This window comes from Syngnathoides biaculeatus, chromosome 11, assembly GCF_019802595.1.
Source record: "Syngnathoides biaculeatus isolate LvHL_M chromosome 11, ASM1980259v1, whole genome shotgun sequence".
In the NCBI taxonomy this organism is placed as follows: domain Eukaryota; kingdom Metazoa; phylum Chordata; class Actinopteri; order Syngnathiformes; family Syngnathidae; genus Syngnathoides; species Syngnathoides biaculeatus.
In genome coordinates this window covers 14480868-14504868 of record NC_084650.1, presented here as the reverse complement: position 1 = coordinate 14504868, position 24001 = coordinate 14480868, and the positions used below count along the sequence as shown (strand labels likewise).

Genomic DNA, 24001 nt, shown 5'->3' with positions numbered 1-24001 from the left:
GGTTTCGATTCATATTGCATTCATTATCGAGATCACACGTTAGTGTAAATTTATGCACAAACAATACGAAAAAAAACATTTTAAAGTCTATAAATCAGAACTTGTAAAAAAAATTAAGATTGTGAGTACGACAAATATTAAAGTACAATAAAAATGTGAAATTAATATACATCATTAAATGACTACAATACTTGATTAGGATAAAATAATTCCAAGTTAAAGGAAAATCGTGTGTGTGTGTGGGGGGGGGGGTTACTGGGATTTTATTGGTTCCCTGCATGCAGAATACACACATGCAATTGGTTGATTGCACAAACAGAAAATACACAAAATTATGCAGAACATTATTGTAGATAAGAAAACGAAAATTACAAACGATTATTTACAAAAAAAATACTAATCAGGCTACTAGTTGCTTGTACCAAAATGCGAAATTTTGTTGTTTTACTTTTGCTTCATAAAAATGAAAATGACTTCCTATCGTTATTTGTATACTTGGTCAAGGTATAACAAAATATAATACAACTGCAATATTATTTTCAAATATCATAGTGTAGAAAAAAAAACTATAAAAGCCCCAATTTTAGGTTTGTGGTAGCCGGCAAATGTCTAAAAATATGCAGTCGATATGATCCACATCGATGCTAAATAGAAGAAAAATAAAGGACCGCCACCCCCCACCCCCACCAAGGCTAGCAGGCTCGCTTTTAACGGGTCTTAAAAGGTTTGGGGGGAGTTTGGGAGGGGGAGGGGGGGCAAATTGCATCAGGGAGAATCGTCACCCAACTTTCATTATTTCCAAGTGGTGTGATTGAATTAAAGGGCAAAAGGAGGCCCGCTCTCCTTCTCTGCTTCTAATGGCGCGGTATTAAATTCTAATTACAGCAAAAAAAAAAAAAAAAAAGGGGGGGGGGTGAGGGGTGGCGGCGAGGGGGCGGTGGGGGCGGGGGGGGGTGAGGGGATCAATGATGCCGCAGCTCGGATGGACCACGGGCCCAGTCGACTGATGACTGATTGTCATGTAAAGCGGGGAGGCGGCGGCGGCGGAGGAAGAGGAAGGAGAAGGAGGAGGAGAAAGAAGAGGAGGAGGAGGAGGAGAAGGAAGACGAAGAGAAGGAGGAGAAGGAGGCAGCGGCGGCGGCAGATGCAGCAGATGCAGGCAGGCAGGGCGCCGCCATTGTCCGCGCCCTGATGACGAGCTCTATATGCTCTGGAGACCTGCGCGCCATGCGAGGCGGCTCTTAGGGGGGCTTTTCACAAAACGCGCCTGGCCCGCTATAAAGGGGGCCACTTCTGGAGCGGCCGCCGAGCAGGCAACATCGACCTCTCCCACTCCCCACCCCCTAACATCTAACCCCCCACCCACCCACCCACCCACAAAATAAATAATACGAATATATATATATATATTACAAAAAAAAAAAAAACAACAACAACAACAACCGAGAGAGGCCGACAAGATCACGCGTCCTCCGCCCTCCCTCCAAATCCGACTTTGGGATTCTCTGCGTTTGGGTTCCCCCCTTTCCCAAATGTATAAAATGGAGTATTCTTACCTCAACTCGTCCGCCTACGAGTCGTGCATGGCCGGCATGGACACGTCCAGCCTGGCGTCGGCCTACGCGGACTTCAGCTCGTGCAGCCAGGCCGGCGGCTTCCAGTACAACCCCATCCGGACCACGTTCGGGGCCACCGCCGGCTGCCCGTCGCTGGCGCCCGGATCCTGCAGCCTGGGCACGCTGCGGGACCACCAGAGCAGCCCGTACGCGGCAGGTGAGCGGCGGACTTTTGCCCGTTTAAGTTTTCTTTCTTTCTTTTTTTTTTTTTTTTTTTTTTTGCTACCCGCATTTGCTTACACAAATGAAGGAATTTATCGCGTTAGCGAGCGCGCGCGCGCGTCCCCTAATTCGGTTATCGGCGCGCGTGTCGCAGCCAAAAGCCTCCAACAGAATTAGCCTCTAAACCGCCGTAATGCGTTTACTTTGCGATGAGACCAATAATTAGATAAGCAAAGAGCAAAACTCATTATTGGCGCCCAAATTGGGAGTTAGGGGTGCGCGCGAAAGGCGACGAGTTGTGACAACTTCGCGAGGGTTCGGCAGACGCTCGGTCGGGGGATTTCGGGGGCCGGCGTTGGCCGGCGAAAGGCCGGCGGTCATCCGCGAGGGCCGCGAGACTCATTTTTAGGAACACAATCTCATAACACTTTGACGATTTAAAAAAAAAAAAAAAAACAACAACAATATTTCGACGGTGTGGTCCAGAGAGGACTTGTGCAGAAAACGAAACTTTTCCATCGGACGCATAGAAATGAACATTTCCTATAAAACATTTCTAAAGAATTTCTAAAGAACTATAGAACTTTAGGACCCAAGGCCTATAGAATTTCTATAGAAAATCACAGCCAATGTTCTATAGAACAAGTTGTTCCGTACAAATTCTATAGAATTTCTATGGATTTTTTTTTCCAGCAGGGTTATTACACTTCTGCATTACAATTAACATCATTTGAGACGATATGTAATTTTATTTATTTATTTTTTGGGGGAACGGAATTTTACGACATTAAAAACGTGATACGATATTGAACACATCCATTTATTTTAACATTAAACAATAATAAGAACAAAATGACATTTGCCATATCGATATGTATGAAATATGCCGAGTTACATTATTTCCCCTGAGTTGTGAATTATTTTAAGAAGTTCATGGCGCTCATTTGTTAAATGATGATTATTATTATTATTATGATTTTTTTTTTCTTCAAATAAATGCATGCTTATGTGCTTTTCCTGGTCCCGGCCCAGTGCCCTACAAGCTGTTCACGGACCACGGGGGTCTGAACGAGAAGCGCAAGCAGAGGCGCATCCGGACCACCTTCACCAGCGCGCAGCTGAAGGAGCTGGAGCGGGTCTTCGCGGAGACCCACTACCCGGACATCTACACGCGCGAGGAGCTGGCGCTCAAGATCGACCTAACTGAAGCCAGAGTGCAGGTCAGCGCCACTTCCGGTTCGCTGCGAACGGCCAGAATTGCCTGGCAACGATACACGTTTCGACACCCATTCGCAAAAGCTCACGTTTAGACTCGATGTACTATTTAAACCACAAATTTGGTTCTGAGACGAGATCCATACGTACAAAAAAAAAAAGTTTGTTTATATATTAACAGGCAGACTTCATAATCTAAAAAAAAAAAAAAAAAAAGTCAGTAACCAATTTACAAAGTGTTTTGGTTGCATTAATAATCAAATCACGTTTGACTTCACCAGGTAGTTTCATACAGCCAAAGAATTAAAGAATTAAGAATTAATATGAATTTAAATACATGCACGTACTGCCTTGAAGCACTCATGTCATGTTTGACCTTTGGCATGACCTTTCCAACATAAACAGACATGCACCCGTTTCTCGAATCATATTTTAACTTTGGGGATTTTCCTTTTGGCATAAATGGAATAAATTGACATACAGCGTTGTACGAGCAATATACAATTTTACGATTCAAACAACACTTATGGTTACTTTCCACATGACTCATCTCAATTTTTTTGAATGTATTTTTTGGTGTCCCCATTTTCCCCAAAACATGAAAAGAGTTTTGCTGTTTCTCCCAAAAGTCGTCGTCAAACCGAGGAGTGTCTTTGGGCGTCGTCATTTATTATCATTACTAATATGGAAAATATTAGGTGGAATTACACTTTAGGAAAGTAACACCGATTACTAATGGCCTGCCGTTACTTAACTGCAGCGGTTATTGGTGGATAATTATTAAAGAGGAGGCCTTTATCTGTAAAAAAAAAAAAAAAAATGAACCTAATTCCCCAGTGCCAGCCCCACAGCCAAAAATAAAATCCATATTCTTTTCACCCCCCCCCCTCTTCCCGCCATCAAAACAAGACAACAACAACAACTTCAAACAGCCTCGATTACAGACTAACGAGGTCTTTCGGGTTCTTTTACAGGTTTGGTTCCAGAACCGACGAGCCAAGTTCCGCAAGCAAGAGCGCGCAGCCGCGGCCGCGGCCGCCGCCGCAAAATCCGGTTCCGGGAAAAAGTCGGACCCGCGGGACGACGACAGCAAAGACGCCAAATCCGCCGACCCGGACAGCACGGGGGGCCCCAACCCGGTGCCCACCTCCAACTGCGGTGGTCCCAGCCCCACCGGCGTGCAAGTGAACGGCGGCGGCGGCAACGGCGGACAGGCGGAACCGGGCAAGGGGGCCGTATCGTCCGGCATGGGGGTGGGGGTGACGGGGGTCGGGGTGACCTCGCCGAGCCAAGGCTGGGCCGCCGCCCCGGGGACCATCACCTCCATCCCGGACTCTCTGGGCGGGCCGTTCGCCAGCGTGCTGTCGTCCTTGCAGAGACAGAACGGAGCGAAGGCTGCCTTAGTAAAAAGCGGCATGTTCTAATAATACGACGGCGCCGGGCGGACAGCGAACGCAACGGACCGACGGACTTTCCTGCTTTTGCTTTGTCTCCCTTTTGTGTGGCATCTGCTGTACAAAAAAAAAAAAAAAAAAAAAACATATTTTCAATTCAAGTCACGTTTGGGAAGCTGACTCCAGTTTTCAACAAATGGCTGACCGGCTAGCTAGCGCGTAGCATCACCCAGACAGATAAAACAAGCGCTTTGTTTACCTTGGAACAGACAAACATGTCCGAATAGGCGGCCCATTGCGTTCATTTCAGGCCGCTTTTAGCCGGTCTACGTTATCTGGACGTTTCAGTTTTTTTGTTATTGTCGGATAACGCCGACTACAGGCTGACCGCGTAGCCCGCCTTTTATCCGGGGCAATTTGGGTTTTAGTGGAGTTTTGAGGGGTTCAACTGGCGACGTGGCCGACGACTTCGTTTTAAGTCTTAATTTTACGTGAAAGGTTAGATTTGAAAGAATTTTGAAGGGATTCGACCGACTAAGCGCTTACGTTTCATCTGGGATGATTGGAATTTGTTTCAAGGAACATGCCGACCACATTTTTTTATGATTATTATTTTTTAATTCAACAGACTATGGCTTTACATCAGGAGCCTGCATTCCATCTTGGGCGGTCCCGATTTTAGCCGATTTCGAACGATCCGCCGACGCGGGCGGTCGAGCTTTCCCGCGGGATCCGACTGCACGACTTGATCGAGTTTTCCGCGAATTATGTGTTTTTTTTCTCTCTTTACTTGATAGTTTCTAAATTGTCCATTATAATTAGAAGGGGAAAAAGGCACAAATACCGCAATCCCCCCCCCCCCTCCATGGACATGGATCTATGTTTTTGTGCGTCTTTCTACTGCAGTGTGTTTGTGGCTCCAATTGTATCGTGTTAATATGTATTCTCGTCTCCTGCTAGTTGAACCATAGCTGCGTATAGTCTTCATTTTAATTTGGACTCAATGAGGATTTATCATTGTTTTTATTTTTAAAAAGGGAATGTATGCAAATGTATTTATTTGGATATAATTTGCATGTCTCTCTCTCTTTTTTTTTAAATCCCCCTCTTTGTTGTGAGCATTATTGTCTGGAAGGTTATTTATATGTTACGTTAGGTACTGGATGGTTATATTTAAGGAGGGAATATTTCTACGTGCGCATATAGTTTTCCAAGGCATTGAAATGGTTGTTGATGATACAAAAAAAAAACAAAAAACAATAATAATTATAGCGAAAAACAAAACGTCTCGGTCATGTTTTTTATTGACGGCTTCAGTGACACACGGTAAAGAGTGGGCAAGGTCAGGGTTCACAAATTGAGGGGAAATAAATGCTAATTTATATTTGCATCAAATATTAGTGCACGGCTAACAGTACACATGGAAATGTTCAGATTAAAATAAAAAAAAACTTTTATATTTTTCTATTGTTACTGTTGCAAGTGAGTTTTAGAACAATATCACATTTCAAAAAGTCTGTTTATATTTGTCATCATAGTTAAAAAAGTCTCACTAAAGGATGATATTTTAACACATAGGTACAGTAAAGTCATAACCTTACACTACAAAAATCCACATACAATATAGCGTAATTATAAATACTTGGGGGGGAAAAAACTCAAAGCGTTGTCTAAAAAATACAGTAACGCCTCGGTTCTTGAACGTCCCCGTTTTCGAACAAATCGGTTTTTGAACAGAAAATTTTGAGATTTTTTTTGCTTCCGTTTAAAAAAAAAAAAATAAAAAAAAATCGTTACTCGAACGCCCCCTAACTCGGAAATAACATATTGCTCGGCTAAACCAGCTGACCTACGACGCGCTTTGTTATTGTCTATTGAACACCCCCTGAAAAAAAATTTGCAAGTTGCTTGTTTAAAGTTATTCTGCACTTTTGTTAACAAAAAAAAAAAGATACAGATATGGCAATGCGCTCCCAGCGTAGCGTACTCTACTACTGAAGCATACATTTTAAGCAAAAAATAAATATATTTCTTAAAATATTTTATTATATTAAGTATTTAAACTATACATGTATTTCTACTATGCAGTTTATTATCAGGAAAAGCTAAAAAAATGCTTTAAAAAGCCCAATTTCTTGGGCTTGGAACGCATTATTTCTTTTTCCATTCATTGTAATGGGAAACATCGATTCGGTTTTTGAACAAATCACTTCTAGAACCGTTTTTCTGGAACGGATTGTGGTCGAGAACTGAGGCATCACTGTACTGAAAAATGAGTTGTATAATTCTGTCAAGTTAATGATTACACATGTAAAAATTGTTTTAAATGATAATTTATCACAAGCCACAAAAACAATTGTGGAGCGACATACGTTTTGTGCAACTATCAAATATATTTGCTTACAGCTCTCAACATCTATTATAATAAAGCAATTAGGAGGGAAAAATAAGTTTTAAAAAAATAAATAAGCAGGCTTACCTGCACAATCTGCTGATCTTCAGTGGATCAAAATTTCACTTTTGATCGATGTTATTAACGCGCTCCTGAAAACTGAAAATAGTGAGCGACCCAACAAATGATGCGAAACGTCTCAAAACCGACTTTGGATATTTTTTATTTTTATTTTTTTTATAAACAAAACAGTCGTTGCATTGACACAGTGAATGAAAGAATACATTTAAAATGTGCTGACAGTATTCAGGTGACTATTACAATAAATACACGAGAAAGCCTCCGCAGTAAAAGACGACGGGCGGAGGAAAATACTGAACGAGGGAAAACCTCGACTACACAGGGAAGCACGCTATTGCGGGGATTTATATATATATATATATATATTATATATATATATATATATATATATATATATATATATTTTTTTTTACAGTATCTTTTGGTTTTAGGCTTAAACGTGCATTTTATTGATTGACTTTACATTCGCAGCACACTGCCCAGCTGTGAAAATGCAAAAAAAAAAAAAAAAAGCAAAACATAAAAAGTTGGCATACCGTCAACGGACCTTTCGCTCGGGGCCGCTTAGCTACTGTTGTTAAGGCCGACGAGCTTGCCGCATACGCGTAAAAATGTTTTAAAATCTAGGGCACAGGTGTCAAACTCAAGGCCTGGGGGCCAGATGTGGCCCGCCACATGATTTTATGTGGCCCGCGTAGGCGAATCATGGGCATCATGATTTTTGTTAAAATTTGAACCAAATTCCTAACCCTAACGATGACGTTGATATATTGCAAGCGTTTTTTTTGTGTCACCAAACATCAACAATAATTTGAAAACCCCGTTAAACTTGATTTCTGTTTCCAAAACTAGTTGAGAAATTGAAACGTGTGAATATGACGGGTCAATTAAAGATTTTCATGGTTTCAGTCATAAGGGTCCTCTGACAGAAACTGGAACTATAATGTGGCCCGTGATAAAAATGAGTTTGACACATCTAATCTGGGGTAATTCCAATTCAAACTAATTTTTGACCAATTTTTTTTTTGGGGGGGGGGGTTCAACATTTCTCCATCGATGGTTTACATTCAATGGACCTTTCCGACCTGTCAATCACTCGTACAATAATAGCCAATCAGATCGCCCCTCTCGCTGTATTGTCCCACAAGCAGTGCCCGGTGTCAGTAGCGTGCGCCTGGAAAAGTTAACGTTACGAAGAAAATGGTCCTCAGATGCACTTGGCGAACGTGCAATTCTGATGAATGCTATCCTGCTAGGTTACAAGGGGTCCTTGTTTTGAGGGGAGTGGGGGGGGGGGGGGCACGCACTACGGGACTGCCGTAAATAGGAGGCCGGCTTGCTAGAACGCGCCTTTATGTGCATGCGCTCAACTTATTGGCCACACCTGAATCAAGCGAGGAGGAGGATGACAGTCTAATGTTTTTTGTTTTTTTTACGCCGTCACACTGCCTCGCGATCGACGCAATGAGCACCCCTGGTGTAACCGAATTTCCTTTGACTTTCGACGTAAATGCGCTCGCATTACGTGAGGCAGTTCTGAACATGCGCTTTCGTACATGCTCAGTGCGGTTAACTTGCATTTCCTGTTTCCGGGTGAATACCGGTTGTTTTGGAGCAGGCTTGTTTAGTTAACAACGTTTATGAAAGAAATACGTAAATTAATGTCGAGATCACAGAAAATAAGCGACGTCTTGAAAGAATCCGAGAGGAGGGGGCGTTAAAGTTAGTCGTCTTAGTGCCTCAACATGGCTTCGCCCGTGAAACCAAAACCACGAACTCAAACGCATGTTCGTTCAATGTTGTCAACTAATACCAGGATTAATTTTAGGCAATTTTTCCTCAATTTTCCGGAGCAATTTTCATGAAAATTTAAAAATACGGAGGACTTTCATCACGAGGAAAAAAAAAATAAACATACCCCGATATTATCTGGAATAACGCGATAAGAGAATCGACTTCAAACCTGTTCTGTTCAGTCGCCATTTTGGAAGCTTGTGGGAACATGGCGAAGGGGGCGGAGCTTAAGATCGCCACGGGAAAGGTCCATTGGGCTAGCTTCGGTTGCAGTATTATTTATGTATTCATCCATTTATTCTTTTTAGGGGATCAACTGATTATTGACTGCATGGCTTTATCCATAGCCCGAAATAAAAATTCAATTCGCGTCCGCGCATAAAATCACAAACATTCCGGAGGTTCTCGGTCAGGAAAGCGGCGGCGGCGGCGGCGACTTTTGGCTTCGGCGAAAGGTCGATTGGACTCGTTCGGCGCGTGTTTCTCAAAATGCTCGGCGAGCGCGTTTAATCCCTGCAAAAACGCTAATGTGGAAAAGCGGACGAGTTGCGACAAAGGAAATTGGAGTGCGGTGAAAAATTTGGCCACTTTTCCTCCTTCAAATAAAATAAAAACTCCCCCCCCACTCCCAAAATATGTATTTTTCTGCGTCATCATCCATTTGTCCCTAAGGCACGTGTTAAAGTAGCGAGTCCAGTTATTGCCCTCGTGAATAACATTCAAAGCGTGTTTGTCAGTGGAAGCCTTTGCGGATTATTTGGATTATACTCATTTTTCCCAAACACGATTACTGAGGTATACAATTAAAAAAAAAAAAAATGCAAAAGGCGTCGCGTGACATGTTGGCGAGGGGTAATTTCCCTCTTTCGCGTCATCTGCTTCTGGCGGAGACGTAAAATGGATGCAGTTTTGTGAAAAATGATAAAATTCCTCAACCAGGTTAAATCCAATTAAAGTATTTGTGAGTGAAGTTCATTTACTTTATATGAATATGAAAGGAAGTCCAAATCGGCTGTGCTTCATAAAAAATGCAAATATGACCCAATGATCGTTATTAACGTTGACACTCGACGGCGTACGGATGGAAAGTCTCGGGTTGGCCCACGCGACGAACGGAGGGGGGAGGGCGGGGTCCGGCGGGGACGATCCGGCTCAACTGGACCGGAGGCGTCACAAGGTGGTCGGCTGCCCGGCCGCTTCAAGGATAAACGAGAAGAGTCGCAGACGCTCAGGAGGCGGAAACAGTCGGGAGGGTCGGTTGACGTCAGGGGGGAGGGGACTGAGGGGGGGGGGGGGGGGGGCTGAGGTCTAAGAGGACTGCGGTCTAAGGTCTAAGCGGTATCAGATAGTCTAGTCAAAATGTGCTACGGATACCACGAACGGTAGTTGAGCTCCCTCTTGTGGTACACAAAAGAATCACCAAGTACGGTTCAGTTCAACAAATTGTCAATCAACCTTTGAGAACTGTTCAAAAATCCTTGGTTCAGTTCAGTTTTTGCTCCCGATACTGCATTTAGGGCCATGGTGGTACTTGGAAAGCTAACAACCTTTGCGGCGGCGTAAAAAAAATGGTCGAGTGTGCCCGAAATTCTCAAACTGTGCCATGTAAAAAAATGAAAATTAAATCTTCAAACCGAGTATCGTGCTAGTGTGTCTTCAGTGATTTACTTTTTAAATCACGTACAGTACTTTTTAAAAATGACAGTTCTGGTCTAGTCAACTCTATTTAATGATGGAAAATACATTTGTAGATATTTTTAAACACTTTCTCAACAGGGGTTTCAAACTCAATTTAACTTGGGGTCGCTGGAGGCGGAATCCATCTGACTGAGCGCACGTGGATTTATGTGAAATTAAAATTACAAATTAAAAACAATCCTAGCTTCTCAAACATCTATTTTTTCTTAAACAAAAAACTCCGCACACAACACTGTAAAAGTGCCATCCGTATAAAACCCAAGATATATATATATATAATAATTCCATATTAAGGTGGGGGCCGCAAAATATCATCTCGCGGGCCGCAAATGGCCCGCGGGCCGCATGTTTGAGACCCCTGGTTTGCATCATTTATTAAAGGTACAATTTGTATTTCAATTTTGTCATTGCATTGGCATTCAGGGAAGCTAATAATTTTTTTTAAATAAATATTCGGTTAAAAAAAGGAAGTGGGCCTATCGAAACCTGGATGAATTCAGATTTTTGACAATTTTTTGTATTCATTCAACAGTTTCTGTATCTTTATCCAGAGTTTGAATTGATCTGGATTATAATGTATTTTTTTTTTTTTTTGGGGAGGATTACATCACAGGTGTCAAACTCAAGACCCGGGGGCCAGATCCGGCCCCCCACATGATTTTATGTGGCCCGCGAGGGCTTATCATGTGTATGAACTTCCATGATTTTTTTTTGTTAAAATCTGTATCAAAATCTCCAATTTTCATGTCATATAGATGGTGATGAGAGATTGCAAGCATTTTTATTTTTTCCAAACATCAACAATAGTTGAAAAACCCATTACCCTTGATTTCTGATTCCAAAACTAGTTCATAAAATTCTCGTGTAAATATGATGATGCAATTAATGATCTTTATGGTCACAATGGCCATTTGCGGGAAAACCATAACTACAGTTTGACACCCCTGGTGGACAACACAGATTATGCGGATGGCCGAATAGATGATTGTGAGCCTGCAAGGTATTCATTCAGATTATTTCACATTTTCAATTTTGTGCTTTAAAAAGCAAAGTCATGATTCGACTTAGAGAAAACGCTTTGTCATGCTGTACATTTAGTCCTAAAGTCTTCAAAGGGAGCGATTAGTATTTTTCTCCACGTAACCTTTGACACTTTTAACTCTTAACGCGCAACACTTTTGTTTTGATTTTTGTCCAGAAAACGCAGATTTGTCATGTTCACGATCACGCACTAAATTGAGAAAATGTTAACGGAGGACGTGGGGTGGGGGTGTGGGGTGGCGTTTCAACTCACAGCGGGATCGAATGTAGCACTGGTGGCAGTTGAGGAGGCCGCTCCGGATCCGGACGTCGGTGCCCGTGGACGTGTCTCCCAATTGGCCCTTGCACACCCCACACTAAGCGCCGCGAACAAAACCAAAAAATATTTTTCAAATTGATTAGTTTCTCAATCATTTCATCAAATAATCACATCAAAATGTATTCTGAGTGATCTTTTTTCCCTGATTGCCATTTATTAACCGATTATATTGTTATCTTGAATCGTTTAATATCCATCCATCCATTTTCTTTGCCGCTTATCCTCACAAGGGTCGCACGGAGCCGATCCCGGCTGTCAACGGGCAGGAGGCGGGGCACACCCTGAACTGGTTGCCAGCCAATCGCAGGGCACCATCGAGACAAACAGCCGCAGTCACAGTCACACCTATGGGCAATTTAGTGTCTCCAAATAATGTTGCGTGTTTTAGGGATGTGGGAGGAAATCGGAGAGCCCGGAGGAAAGCCAGGCAGGCACGGGGAGAACATGCAAACACAGGCAGGTCCAGGATTGAACCCAGGACCTCAGAAGTAATCAAACCAAAAAAATGAAGAGAAACTTCTTGGACACTTATTAATTGCGAAGGGTGACGAGTTTGATTTCAACTTCCGAGGCTGGTTCAACTCCGTAGTTGGAACTACAGCTGCAAATAACTGTCTCCATTCTACATAAACTGATGATTACTTTTTGCACAAAATAAATGATGATTGATCATTGATAATTATAATCACTGATAATGCTTCAGTTACCGGTTTGGGGTGTAGCATTCATTCACACAATCATCCGCTTATCCTCACGAGGGCTGCGGACGTGCTGGAGCCTATCCCAGCAATCTTCAGGCGACAGGCGGGGTACACCCGGAACTGGTCGCCAGCCAATCGTAGGGCACATATAAACAATCATTCGCACCTACGGGCAATTTAGAGGTCTTCAATCAACCTCACATGCACGTTTTTAGGATTTCACCCGAAATTATGGGATATGGCAACGGGTGATCTGTGAAAGACGGAACACCCACGGAAGTAAAGACAGAAAAACGAAGGCAGGCGGCGACTTCGCGAACCTTAAAGCAGTCGATGTGAAAGTAGAGGCTGAGGGACTCGATGATCATGGCGGCCCCCTTGCCCAAGGGCTGCCCGCAGCTGGAGCACAGCTTCTTGCCGCTCACAGACCTAAAACGGTCAAAACAAAGGAAAACCGCATGCTGCTTCACCAAGTACAAAGACAAAAGGCTGCACTGGTACCGTTCCACTGGTATAATGTTCAATTCAATGTCAATTCATTCTGAGGTTTGAATATTTATAATTCAGTTATTTGCCGTCATCCACCCTCTTTTCGTAAGTTCAAGCACGTCTCAATACTTTCAGTCTCGTCATCACGACAGGAAGCACAAGCAGAGGACAACCAGGGGTGGACTGGGACCGGGTCCGGTCGACTGTCTACAAAAAGACAGACCAACGGGCTGCCCCAATAAGTCGTGGGTCGGACCTCTGAGGTGGGGGAAAAAAAAAAAAAACCCCGCCCCAGAGGATTGCCCGGTTTGCCCGTCGGCCAGTCCGCCCCGGACCAAACGGCAGCAGTGACGATACCTGTTCGGCGGTGCGTCGACAGAAGGCGAGCGGGGCTTGGACGGGCTGCGGCCCGCGTCGGTAGAGGCGGGCGCGCTCCTGGGCAGAAATGGACAAAATTTCGGGGGGGGGGGGGGGGAATGCAGACGACTATGCAACCAACTGCGTAGCCTTCATCAAAACCTGCACTCGTTTTGGTTCGTCTTGATTTTGGAGGGTTTCAAACAGTGAGGATGACCTCACGGATTCATCCAGAAACCGCCTCTGCCTGATTTAGTTCTGACGCCGTAGACCAGAGCCTGCATTGATGTGGGTTGCCGGAATATGGATCGTGACATAGTAATAAGCTGTGACATGCATGGTAAATATGGAGTGGAGGACACAGTGGTTGGCGCCACCTGCTGGCCAAACACACGAAGTGAAAGACTGCAGAGCATCACAACCAAGGCCTCGACTTTGGCTAAGATGCTCAGACAGCGCATGCTCCAAAGTTGCCATGGTTACACTTCACGCTCACCAACACGCAAGAGGCAGGAAGCTCGTTTAAACGATAGAAGCAAATACAGCGGAACCTCAATTGAACGGAACCGGAGGAGACGAAAAACGCCCCCTTGTTGTGGACAAAGTCCATCAGTACCAGAACTGACTGCTGTCTTTTTACCCGAGACTGGTACACGTTTTTTGGTAATTTATACACCAGACGAGCCCTCTTATTATTACTCCATTACATTGAGGTTCTACGGTACCTTTAAATTATTATTATTATTATTTTTTACATACATTCACATAATTATCACACACCTGCGCTCTCCCGGAGGCTTGCCGGCGTCGGCGTCTGGCCGTTTCTTGGCCAGCGCGGAGGTCTTGGCGGCCGTTTGGTGAAGTTTCTGGCCATTTTGCAGGCAGCCGCTCTGACTCTCCGAGCTGAAAACGGACCCCGTAACAGACAACGTCAAGGCCTTCTCATTTTTTTTTTTTTGCTTCGCCGTGTCAACAAACCTCCGGGCTGTTCTGAAGCTGTCATCGGCCGTGCTGATGTCGCTCGTCCGGTCGTTCTCTCGCAGTCTACACTCCACGTTTTCTGGACTTGCCTTCTGCGTTAGCGAATCAGGAAGCAGGACTGTTAGCCGTGCGAACAATAATTTATCCTACCTTAATTTTTGTGAACTAAAAACTCTGATACGATTGTGATATCAGATCCGGACTACACGACAGGACAGAAAAGAGCTGGGACCGCCGTTTCCAAGGCGACTGTTGGTAATACACTAAGACGTCATGCATGGCACGGAAGGTTCCCCTGCTTAAACCAGGACATGTCAAGGCCTGCCTTAAGTTTGCCACTGACCGTTTGAATGATACAGAGGAGTCAATTTGTGGTCAGATGAGACCAAAATGGAACTTTTTGGTCATAATTCCACTAACCGCGTTTGGAGGAAGACAAATGAAGAGCTCCATCCCAAGAACACCGTCCCTACTGTGAAGCATGGGGGAGGTACCATCACGCTTTGGGGGTGTTTTTCTGCACATGGGACAGGACGACTGCACTGATTTAAGGAGAGGATGACCGCGGCCATGTTTTGTGAGATTTTGAGGAACAACCTCTTTCCCTCAGTCAGAGCATTGAAGATGGGTCGTGGCTGGGTCTTTCAACATGACAAGCGCACCCGAAGCACAAAACCAGGAAAACCAAGGAGTGGCTCCGTAAGAGGCATATCAAGGTTCTGGCGTGGCCTAGCCAGTCTCCGGACCTAAACCCAATAGAAAATCTTTCGAGGGAGCTGAAACTCCGTGTTTCTCAGCGACAGCCGAGAAACCTGTTTGATCTAGAGAAGATCTGTGTGGAGGAGTGGGCCAAAATCCCTCCTGCAGTGTGTGCAAACCTGGTGAAAAACTACAGGAAACGTTTGACCTCTGTAATTGCAAACAAAGGCTATTGTACCAAATATTAACATTGGTTCTTTCAGGTGTTCAAATACTTATTTGCACCTGTATCACACAAATAAATCGTTAAAAAAAAAAAAAAAAAAACATATATTGTGATTTCTGGATTTTTCCGTTAAGATTGTCTACCTCACAGTGGACATGCACCTACGATGAAGATTTCAGACCCCGCCGTGATTTCTAAGTGGGAGAACTTGCAATATAGCAGGGTGTTCAAATACTTATTTTCTTCATTGTAGGGGCACACGTGGTTACGTTGAAGTGGTTTTAAGGAGGCCCCGGACCCAAAAGGTTAGCCAACCCAGAGACACACGAAAACTAGGGCAGCAAATAAACGAGTCGCTCACCGAAAGCTTCTCCAGTCGCTCCTGCTTGCGTTCCCAGTCGGCAAGCGAGCGAACGATGGCGTCGTCGCCCTCAGCCGGCGGCGGCGCCGATGGCTGCGGGCTCAGGGCTGTGACCGTCTCTTCCAGGATCAGACGTTCCTGACGTGAAGGTAGAGTTGTGAAGGAATGGCGCAAAAATAAAATACAATTAAAAGCTAAAGAAAAAGATCAAAACACACAGCGCTTATCCTCTGATGCTAACAGTTACAGTATAAAGCGGGGGTGTCAAACTCATTTTTTTGTCGCGGGCCACATTGTAGCTCGGGTTTCCCCTCAGAGGGCCGTGATGACTGTGAAACCATGAAAACCGTTTATCGCCTTATCATATTGACACATGAAATTCATGAATTATTTTTGGAATCAGAAATCAAGGCTAACGTGGAAAACGCTTACAATACCTCAACATTGTGATTTATGATATGAAATTTTGGTACAGATTTTGAACAAGAATCACAGAAGTTGACATGCTTTGCCTTCGCGGGCCACATAAAATCATGTGGCGGGCCGGATCTGGCCCCCGGGCCTTGAGTTTGACACCAGTGGTATAACGGCAGTTTTTATGTGGTAATTTCAAAGAACTTGCTCCCACCTCCTCCTGGTAGCGCCTCCCCTCCTGGGCCACCTCCCTCTGGGCCTTCTCCCACTCCTCCTTCAGCTTCTCCTGCTCCCGCTGGTACTTTTCCTGTTTCCACGGCAACACACCACACACAGGAAGGAAAGACTTTGCGACCCACGTCCGAAGGATGTCGACATTTAAGTTACACGTCCTCAAATGTTGCCTGGGCGCGGCCGAAAAGTAAAGAAAAAGATGGGAACAGAAGAAGCAGGCAATGGCTGGACATGCAAACGAGCTTCACTTTGAATAACAGGACAGACGGCCGTTTCTGTTCGGTACTACGATTGAGAATCCGATCGAGCGAGCGGAAACGGGAGCTAAAGCGGCAGTCTACATCTTCATCCAGCATTCATTTTTTGCCAAATGGCACAAATCGACGGGCTCGAATGTACGACAACAGAAGCAGAAAATATTTTGTTCACAGAAAAGAGAAGTCGTATGCTAACAGGCTTGGGAGCTAGCGAGAAGCTAACGTAGCAGTAGATGTCCTCACTTAGCAATATTTCTTGTCAAAAAAAGATGCAAGAGATTAATTGAGATTGTTCACAAAAGCTGATCCTGTAAATGACCGATTAAGCCGACCGGAATTGGAGCTTGATAGAAGCTAACGTATTAGCCCAGATTTTGACACGTTTTTTAAAGATATTTACGGCCTTCATTTTGAAAAGTCCAATTTATGATACCTTGAGGACGCGCAGACAGATAGAAAAAGGATTCATTTTGATCCACTTACATATGCATGAGTCAAACAATTTTATTTCTTTGTGGGGCGGCACGGTGGACTCAGCTGTTAAAGCTTTGGCCTCACAGTTCTGAGGTCCCGGGTTCAATCCCAGACCCGCCTGTGTGGAGTTTGCATGTTCTCCCCCGGGTTTCCTCCCACATCCCCCCAAAAAACATTCATCGGATACTCCAAATTGCCCCTAGGTGTGATTGTGAGTTCGACTGTTTTGTCTCGATGTGCCCTGCTATTGGCTGGCAACCAGTTCAGGGTGTGTCCCGCCTCCAGCCCGTTGACAGCTGGGATAGGCTCCAGCACTCCCCGCGACCCCCGTGAGGATAAGCGGTAAAAGAAAATGGATGGATGGAAATTTCTTCGTGGGTGTCGTTTGAACTTCAGAGAGCTTCTTTGTACTATTTCGCAGAGCTAATGTAGATCTGGTAAAAAAGTATTTTAAGCAAGTAAAATGTAAGGATAAAACACAAGCAGCACGATGACGCACCACACGTTCATCCATCATCTCAGAGGAAGAAGCCTTTCTCACTGAGGAGGGTCAGGGAGGCATTTGGGCAGCAGCCCCCCCCCCCCCCCCCCCAGCACAACCTGTGACAGAGCTCGTTGTAGTGGGCAAAGCCACCCGCAGGTGGTGCCAGCGAGATACAGGCGGATGTTAAGGCACGTAAATACAGTACCGATTTAAAAAAAAAAATGGCTGCAAGCTTTAAAAGGAGCAATGGAATGCGGTTAAAAATCAGCTTGATGTCTTATGCCAGGTTTAAATAATAAGGTAGCTGCACGTTTCAAAGGCAGGGGTGGGAAAATTAATAAATGAGAGATTACGTGAAAAATAAATCATCAATAATTCTGAACGCAATAAAAAAAAATGTTTGACTTGGCAACCAGAATAACGAAGTACAGTATATATAATGTATATATTTAAAGGGGAATTCCGGTGGTTTGGATTAATAATGTAGCCAATAGGTCATGTCACATGTACTGTATCTTGAAAATGTGATCTTAATCCTCTCATTTTATGTTGTTTTGAGAAGATTTTTATCGGCAATTACGAATTTTCATGGGCGCCCCCATTTTGGCGAGTCACATGACCTGCGTGCGCGGATGTGACGTAATAGGCGTGCAAACAAAGTCTCGATTACGTTGGGAGAAAATTATGGTTCTTCGGACGGGAATGACGAGCGAGCTCCGGCAGCGTTTGTACGTCCAAAGAACCATCCGAAAATTATTAAATTATTTACAGCCACGAGACGTATTACTCCGTCTTCCCGATCAAGCGGTACTGCTGTTTCTTCATCAGATGAGGATAAATCCGAGAAATCAGCGCTGGCCATAATTGTGTTCCATCGAGCCTTTGTTTGCATGATTATTACGTCACATCCGTGCATGTAGGTCGTGTGACTTGCCAAAATGGCAGCGCCCATGTAAATTTGTAATTGCCGATAAAAATGTTCTCAAAACACCATCAAATGAGAAAGGATTAACGTCAAATTTTCAAGATACGGTACTTATGACATGACCTATTGGATACATTGTTAATCCAAACCACCGGAATTCCACTTTAAGGGAATGCGGGCCAGGAAAAGTAACAGAATTTTTGGCAGCGTTGTGCCTTGTGCAAACAAAACCAAAAGCAGGGGGAGGGGAGAATCCCGGCAGTGTTGAAAGTAGCCTCATGCGCCATGCTTGGCCTCACGACCTACTCGTGTACTACCTGCAGCAGGCGCTCCTGCTCTCGCTGCCACCTTTCCTGACGCTTTCGCTCCTCGTCCGGGTCCCAGGACAAGCGGTCGGCCCGCCTGGCCTGAGGTGACACCGGCACTGAAACCTGACGGGACGCCGCCGCCACCGCCGCACCCGCCCGCCGACACAGACAACACGTGCGCCCAAAAACCCCACAATCACAGAGATAGTCATGCACACGTTGAGATACCCTCAAACAAAACAGTAATCAGTCAAACACACACACACACAGACACAGGAAAAAAAAGGGAAGGGAGAAGACTAAGATAGTTGGTCTACCAAAAGAGCAAAATTCCACAGCTAGCATATCCTCTCCTACTGAGGGAGAAAAGAGACAGAAAAGGGACAACAGAGGTGAACAGAGGTGAGACGACATCACATTTACAACCTCCGAGTTTCAAAGCGAGGCCCAAGTCGTGACTCGGGTTCGACAAGTCATAAATCGAGTCATGCAAATCTTGCTTCTGTTAGTATGAAAAGTGGGATGTGTCTGCAAAGAATTAAAAAAAAAAAAAAAAGCCCGACTGTACTCACATTGCTGCGGTGATCCTTCTCCCCTTTATCTACAGAATATTAAAGCACAGAAAAAAAAAGTAAGATATTGCAACAAATGGTTCTATCTATTCAGATTATTGGCAAAAAAACAGAATGTTCGTAATAAGGCATACAGTGATGAATACCGATCATCACTTCACACCGCATCAAATGCTACATGCACAAATTAAAAATTCATTAGCTCAGAATCGTTTGCATCGGCATCGTGACGCAGTTAAGAATTCTTTTACCGTAATTTCCGGCCTGTAGAGTGCACTGGATTATAAACCTCACCCGGTCCATTTGTAAAGGGAATACCATTTGGTACATACATAAGCCGCACCTGTGTAAAAGCCGCAAGTGCTCACATTGAAACCCGAGATATTTATAAAGAAAGACGCTACACAGGAAGAGTTTTCAAAGTTTTAATACTTTAGCTTAGCTTAACATAGCAACAACACGGTAGAACAAACAGGGCTGGTTTAAAAACAACAACAACAACAAAAAAACATCTGCAGCAGCTACACAGTAGCGCAGCACCAACAGATACGGTTAAAAGAAAAAAAATATACCTAAACCACTGAGACGCGGCAGTAACACAGCAGAAACACGCTAGCGCGGTGCTAACAGGGCCGATGAAGAAAAAACATACCGGTAAAAACCACAGAGACGTGGCAGTAACACAGCAGCAACACGCTAGCACAGCGCTAACAGGGTCGGTTAAAAAAAAACAAAAAACATAGCGGTAAAAATCACTGAGACACGGCAGTAATACAGCAGCAACACACTAGCATAGTGGTAACAGGGCCGGCTAAAAAAAAAAAAAAAAAAAACATACCGGTAAAAATCTCAAGAGACACGGCTGTAACACAGCAGCAACACGCTACCACAGCGCTAACAGGGCCGGTTAAAAAAAAAACCGAAACAAAAACATATCGCTAAAAGTCACTTCCTCGGGACATGTATTCCACCGGTCTCACTTTTACCTTTTCTGCTCAAGTGCCCCCTTGTGGCCCATTAGAAAAAATCCACAAATTAGCCGCATCACCGCATAAGCCGCAGGGTTGAAAGCGCGTGAAAAAAGTCGCGTCTTATAGGCCGGAAATTACGGTATTTGTCCCACCCCTAAAAGCTGAAAAAGGACGTTTACCTGCAAAGAACTCCCAGCGTAAATTTGGGTTGCTGGTCGTCAGTGGCAAGCGGGTACTGTTTGTAAAACCTACGGGGGGGAATATGAAAATATATAAAAATGGGTGGGAAAAGTTGACATTTGTCGGCACATAGACAAAACCAGTCACAGCATCTAGTTTAGTCTGAGTGTGTCAGGTCACCTTCTGTTGTAGCAGTCGGCGGTAAAAGTCCATAAAATGGACCTTCCTCTTTCTTCTGGTTCTTCTGCAGGCAACTGTGTATGTTCGTCTACAGATTTGACAGAATTATTGATTAATAGGCAAGACGGATGGCACCTTGAACTAGAACAGTTTTTGGATGCCTCACCACTGAAGTTATAGAGTGCGTCCCGAGTCCCGTTTGACACGACAGTTCGGTTTCTTGTTTAGATTCTGCAAGTAAATAGCGTTCAAGTATTGCTACACATGTACACAATATAAGGTATAAATGACTTTGTAATTGCATGTACACAAACATTCAAATTGACCACTTATCAAGTCCAAAATTACACAAAAATGACTGTGCCCAAAAATGCACAATATGTCTGCAATATGGCAGATCCGTAAGCATCCAGAAGGGGGCAGCGGAGCAGCGTGTGACTCAGACCTGCAGATGTTTGACGATGTGGTGCCGATTCACACTTTTCCTCCACGGTTTCCTCCACTAGAGCGGATTCCGACTGCCGGTCGCTTTTTCTCCCGAAGCTTTCCTCAGGCTTCAACAACTCCTTTACAAAAAAAACCCCCAAAACATTCAGTGATTATTACATACTTATAACATGCTTATTACATGCTCATGGGCATTACGGTAGATATACAAACTATTTGCCATTTTCACCCAATTATGCTATTACATTTATACTACCTAGCTTGGAGTATTTGCTGGGCAAGACTTGATTTATGCCGTAAACGTATAGCGGAATACAACACAAAAGTGGTGGCGTGTGGAGTTAGCAGAAGAACATGTAAATTTATTGGCAAAAACATAAATAGCGTAAGTTAATAAGTGATGAATATTTAAATTATGTCCATTTTCTTGTTCAACATCGAAATGTTACAGTGAGGGCAAAGTGAAGAAAGAGAATGACTTTTGACATTGAGAGACCAGTCACAATATTTCAAAAATGGCTGGCAATATGAGGAAATCTGCTTCCAAAAATGCTGCCAGTGACTGATTTAATAAAGTAAAGGAAGACACAATATTATTATTATTATTATTATTTTTTTTTTTTACCACTGGTAGTGAAGTGGGCCTGCTGGGCGGCGTGGAACAGCGCCCGACTTCCTGGCCTCGGATTTCGGTCTCCGCGTCCTTGGGATTGGCGGACGCCGGACTTCCCCCTACTACGGAGGAGTCGGCGTTGCGGCTTGTGGTTTTGGGTGACGAGGACGGGAGGAAAAGCGGAGACGGTTCTCTTCCTCGGTCCTCGGGAGCGGCAGCGGGGTCGTCGCCTCCCGCCTTTCCGTTGACCGGCAGCAAACCGTCGGCCTGGAGTGGGAAACGGACACGGTGTTTGTGCTAGCATAAAATTCTGCTTGGCAATGCTAATAAAACACAGGATAAAATGAAATAATTCTGAAAATTCTCTTGGGAATGATAATATCGGTATACGGAGGGTCTCGGTTCTCCCAGTGTGTGCCCCCCCAGCCTCCAATCCACAGGCCTTCTATACCTCCACCTTCTCATCCGTTTCCACGCCGCCTGCGTGGGGCCCTCTTTGTCCACCGGGGAGCCCACTCCACATTGAGAGGGCAACTTCTTAAGTCAATAGGGAACACAAGACTCCATTCAAACTGGGACCAGGATCCCTGACAAGACATTCCAGAGAAGCGCTTGGCTACATTCAGCCCGGTCGCGAGCAGAGCTGCCCGACGCGTCTGCGACAATAAATAGTGTTGCTGTCAAATGAAAAATAATTGCCTCATGTTGTTTTGACTTTTAAAAAAAGAATATTTCAAGATGAAAAGTGTGGATGCGGAGAGACAGTGGTACCTTGATTTAGTTTTGAGTAACGAGCTCATCACTCATTCATTCATTGTTTTGCTTAAAAATAGCACTTATGGTACTGTAATGCTCACACCTGTGAGCAAGGACAGCCACAGTGGCACCTTGAGCTGTTTTTTGATTACTTGGGACAAAAAAATCAAAAACGGCTCAAGGTGCAAGCCTGATTGTTTGGGACACATAATTATGTATTTGTGTTCAGTACAAAAAGAGAAGACTTGCGACGATCCATGGAGCAAACACTTAAATGAACTAAGAACACGGTAAACAACCAACCAATCCGACCGACCTGATGTCACTCACTAGGCCACGCCCATCAAAGGCAGACTTCAACACCTGAGCATGTGTGCGACTTTTCATCTTAATCACACTTCTTAAAATGAATTCTTAACACTCTCTATTATTAAGTTTTACAATAAAGAGCAATTTTGGGTTTTTTTTTTGGAGCGCTGGAACGGATTAATGGCATTTCAAGTCATTTTAATGGGACACGTGTATTTGATATACAATATGAGTTTCGCTACTGAATGTATTGGACTTGTAAGTCCTATTTTAAATAGTTCAGTCCTATGCCATCAAATTTAAAAATGATGTTCATGTCTTTTTAGTAGATTTGCAAGATAATTTGAGTTGAAAATGTCCAGAATGCCCCCTTTCAAGCCGTTACAGTTGGTCTTTTCCACCTGGCATTTAGATAGATAGATAGATAGATAGATAGATAGATAGATAGATAGATAGATAGATAGATAGATAGATAGATAGATAGATAGATAGATAGATAGATAGATAGATAGATAGATAGATAGATAGATAGATAGATAGATAGATAGATAGATAGATAGATAGATAGATAGATAGATAGATAGATAGATAGATAGACTTCCCTGTATCCATTTTCTGTACCGCTTATCATCACTCAGGTCGCGGGTCATTAATATTTGATACATAAATAAACTTTGCTCTGATTGCTCCTTGGCGATATGATGCCATCTTGTGGTTTGGGGCAACCACGCATTCACAACTAAGTTGCAGATCTTTCAATGCGGGGTTTGAATTCACCACGCAAAAAAAAAAAAAAAAAAAAAAAAAAAAATATGTTTTGTTATTTTTCTGAAAGCGAACAAACAAAATACCCGCATCGAACTGACCTTGCTGGGCCAGGGTTCTGGCGTGGCAGGCCAGGACTGGAAGTAAGGCTTGGGCGTCAGCAAAGGCAGCGGTTTGGGTGACAGCACCCGGTCGGACGGCGGCTCGGACGATCGCGAGCGGATCTGCGGCCGGCGCGGCGGCGAACCTCCGGGCCACTCGTCGACTTGCGTTTCCAGCGTGGACGTGAACCTGGGGGCCGGGGCCGACTGCTGCCGCAGGTACTTCAAGGGCCCGTCGGGGTCGTTTTCCCACGGCTCGGGGGTGACCGGCGTGGGCGAGAGGGAGGCGGGAAAGCCCGACGAGGACGAGATGCTGCGGTCGAGAGCCTTGGGCAGCTGCAGGCGCTCCATAACGGTCTCGCTGACGGAGAAGCGCTGGGCGTAACGCTGGAGGATGGAGGAGGCCTCCTCGGGAGTTTTGGCTCCCCGGTACGCTGCCCGCAGCTCCTCCTCGCGACGTTCCCTGCGGAGAGAGAACCAGCCGA

General features: G+C 44.4%; 2 protein-coding genes across 2 annotated transcripts in view; one reads left to right on the top strand and one right to left on the bottom strand.

The window, feature by feature from the left end:
- Positions 1-1513: 1513 nt before the first annotated feature.
- phox2bb (paired like homeobox 2Bb) lies at positions 1514-4489 on the top strand. The gene is made up of 3 exons (XM_061834345.1): positions 1514-1773; positions 2811-2998; positions 3968-4489. Exons 1-3 carry the CDS (start codon positions 1533-1535, stop codon positions 4415-4417), a joined length of 879 nt encoding a protein of 292 aa, XP_061690329.1. The 5' UTR covers positions 1514-1532; the 3' UTR covers positions 4418-4489.
- Positions 4490-7232: 2743 nt separating this feature from the next.
- Positions 7233-24001, bottom strand: part of limch1b (LIM and calponin homology domains 1b) — a 62648-nt gene continuing 45879 nt past the window's right edge. The window contains exons 11-25 of the mRNA XM_061834333.1: positions 23517-23979; positions 21598-21852; positions 20971-21091; positions 20692-20756; positions 20526-20613; positions 20345-20413; positions 19195-19223; positions 16155-16247; positions 15527-15664; positions 14238-14332; positions 14040-14162; positions 13260-13337; positions 12734-12842; positions 11647-11749; positions 7233-9850 (exon numbers count right to left, since the gene is read on the bottom strand). Of these exons, the coding sequence (XP_061690317.1) occupies positions 9825-9850; positions 11647-11749; positions 12734-12842; positions 13260-13337; positions 14040-14162; positions 14238-14332; positions 15527-15664; positions 16155-16247; positions 19195-19223; positions 20345-20413; positions 20526-20613; positions 20692-20756; positions 20971-21091; positions 21598-21852; positions 23517-23979 (1855 nt within the window). The 3' untranslated portion in view covers positions 7233-9824. The remainder of the gene's footprint in view (positions 9851-11646; positions 11750-12733; positions 12843-13259; positions 13338-14039; positions 14163-14237; positions 14333-15526; positions 15665-16154; positions 16248-19194; positions 19224-20344; positions 20414-20525; positions 20614-20691; positions 20757-20970; positions 21092-21597; positions 21853-23516; positions 23980-24001) is intronic.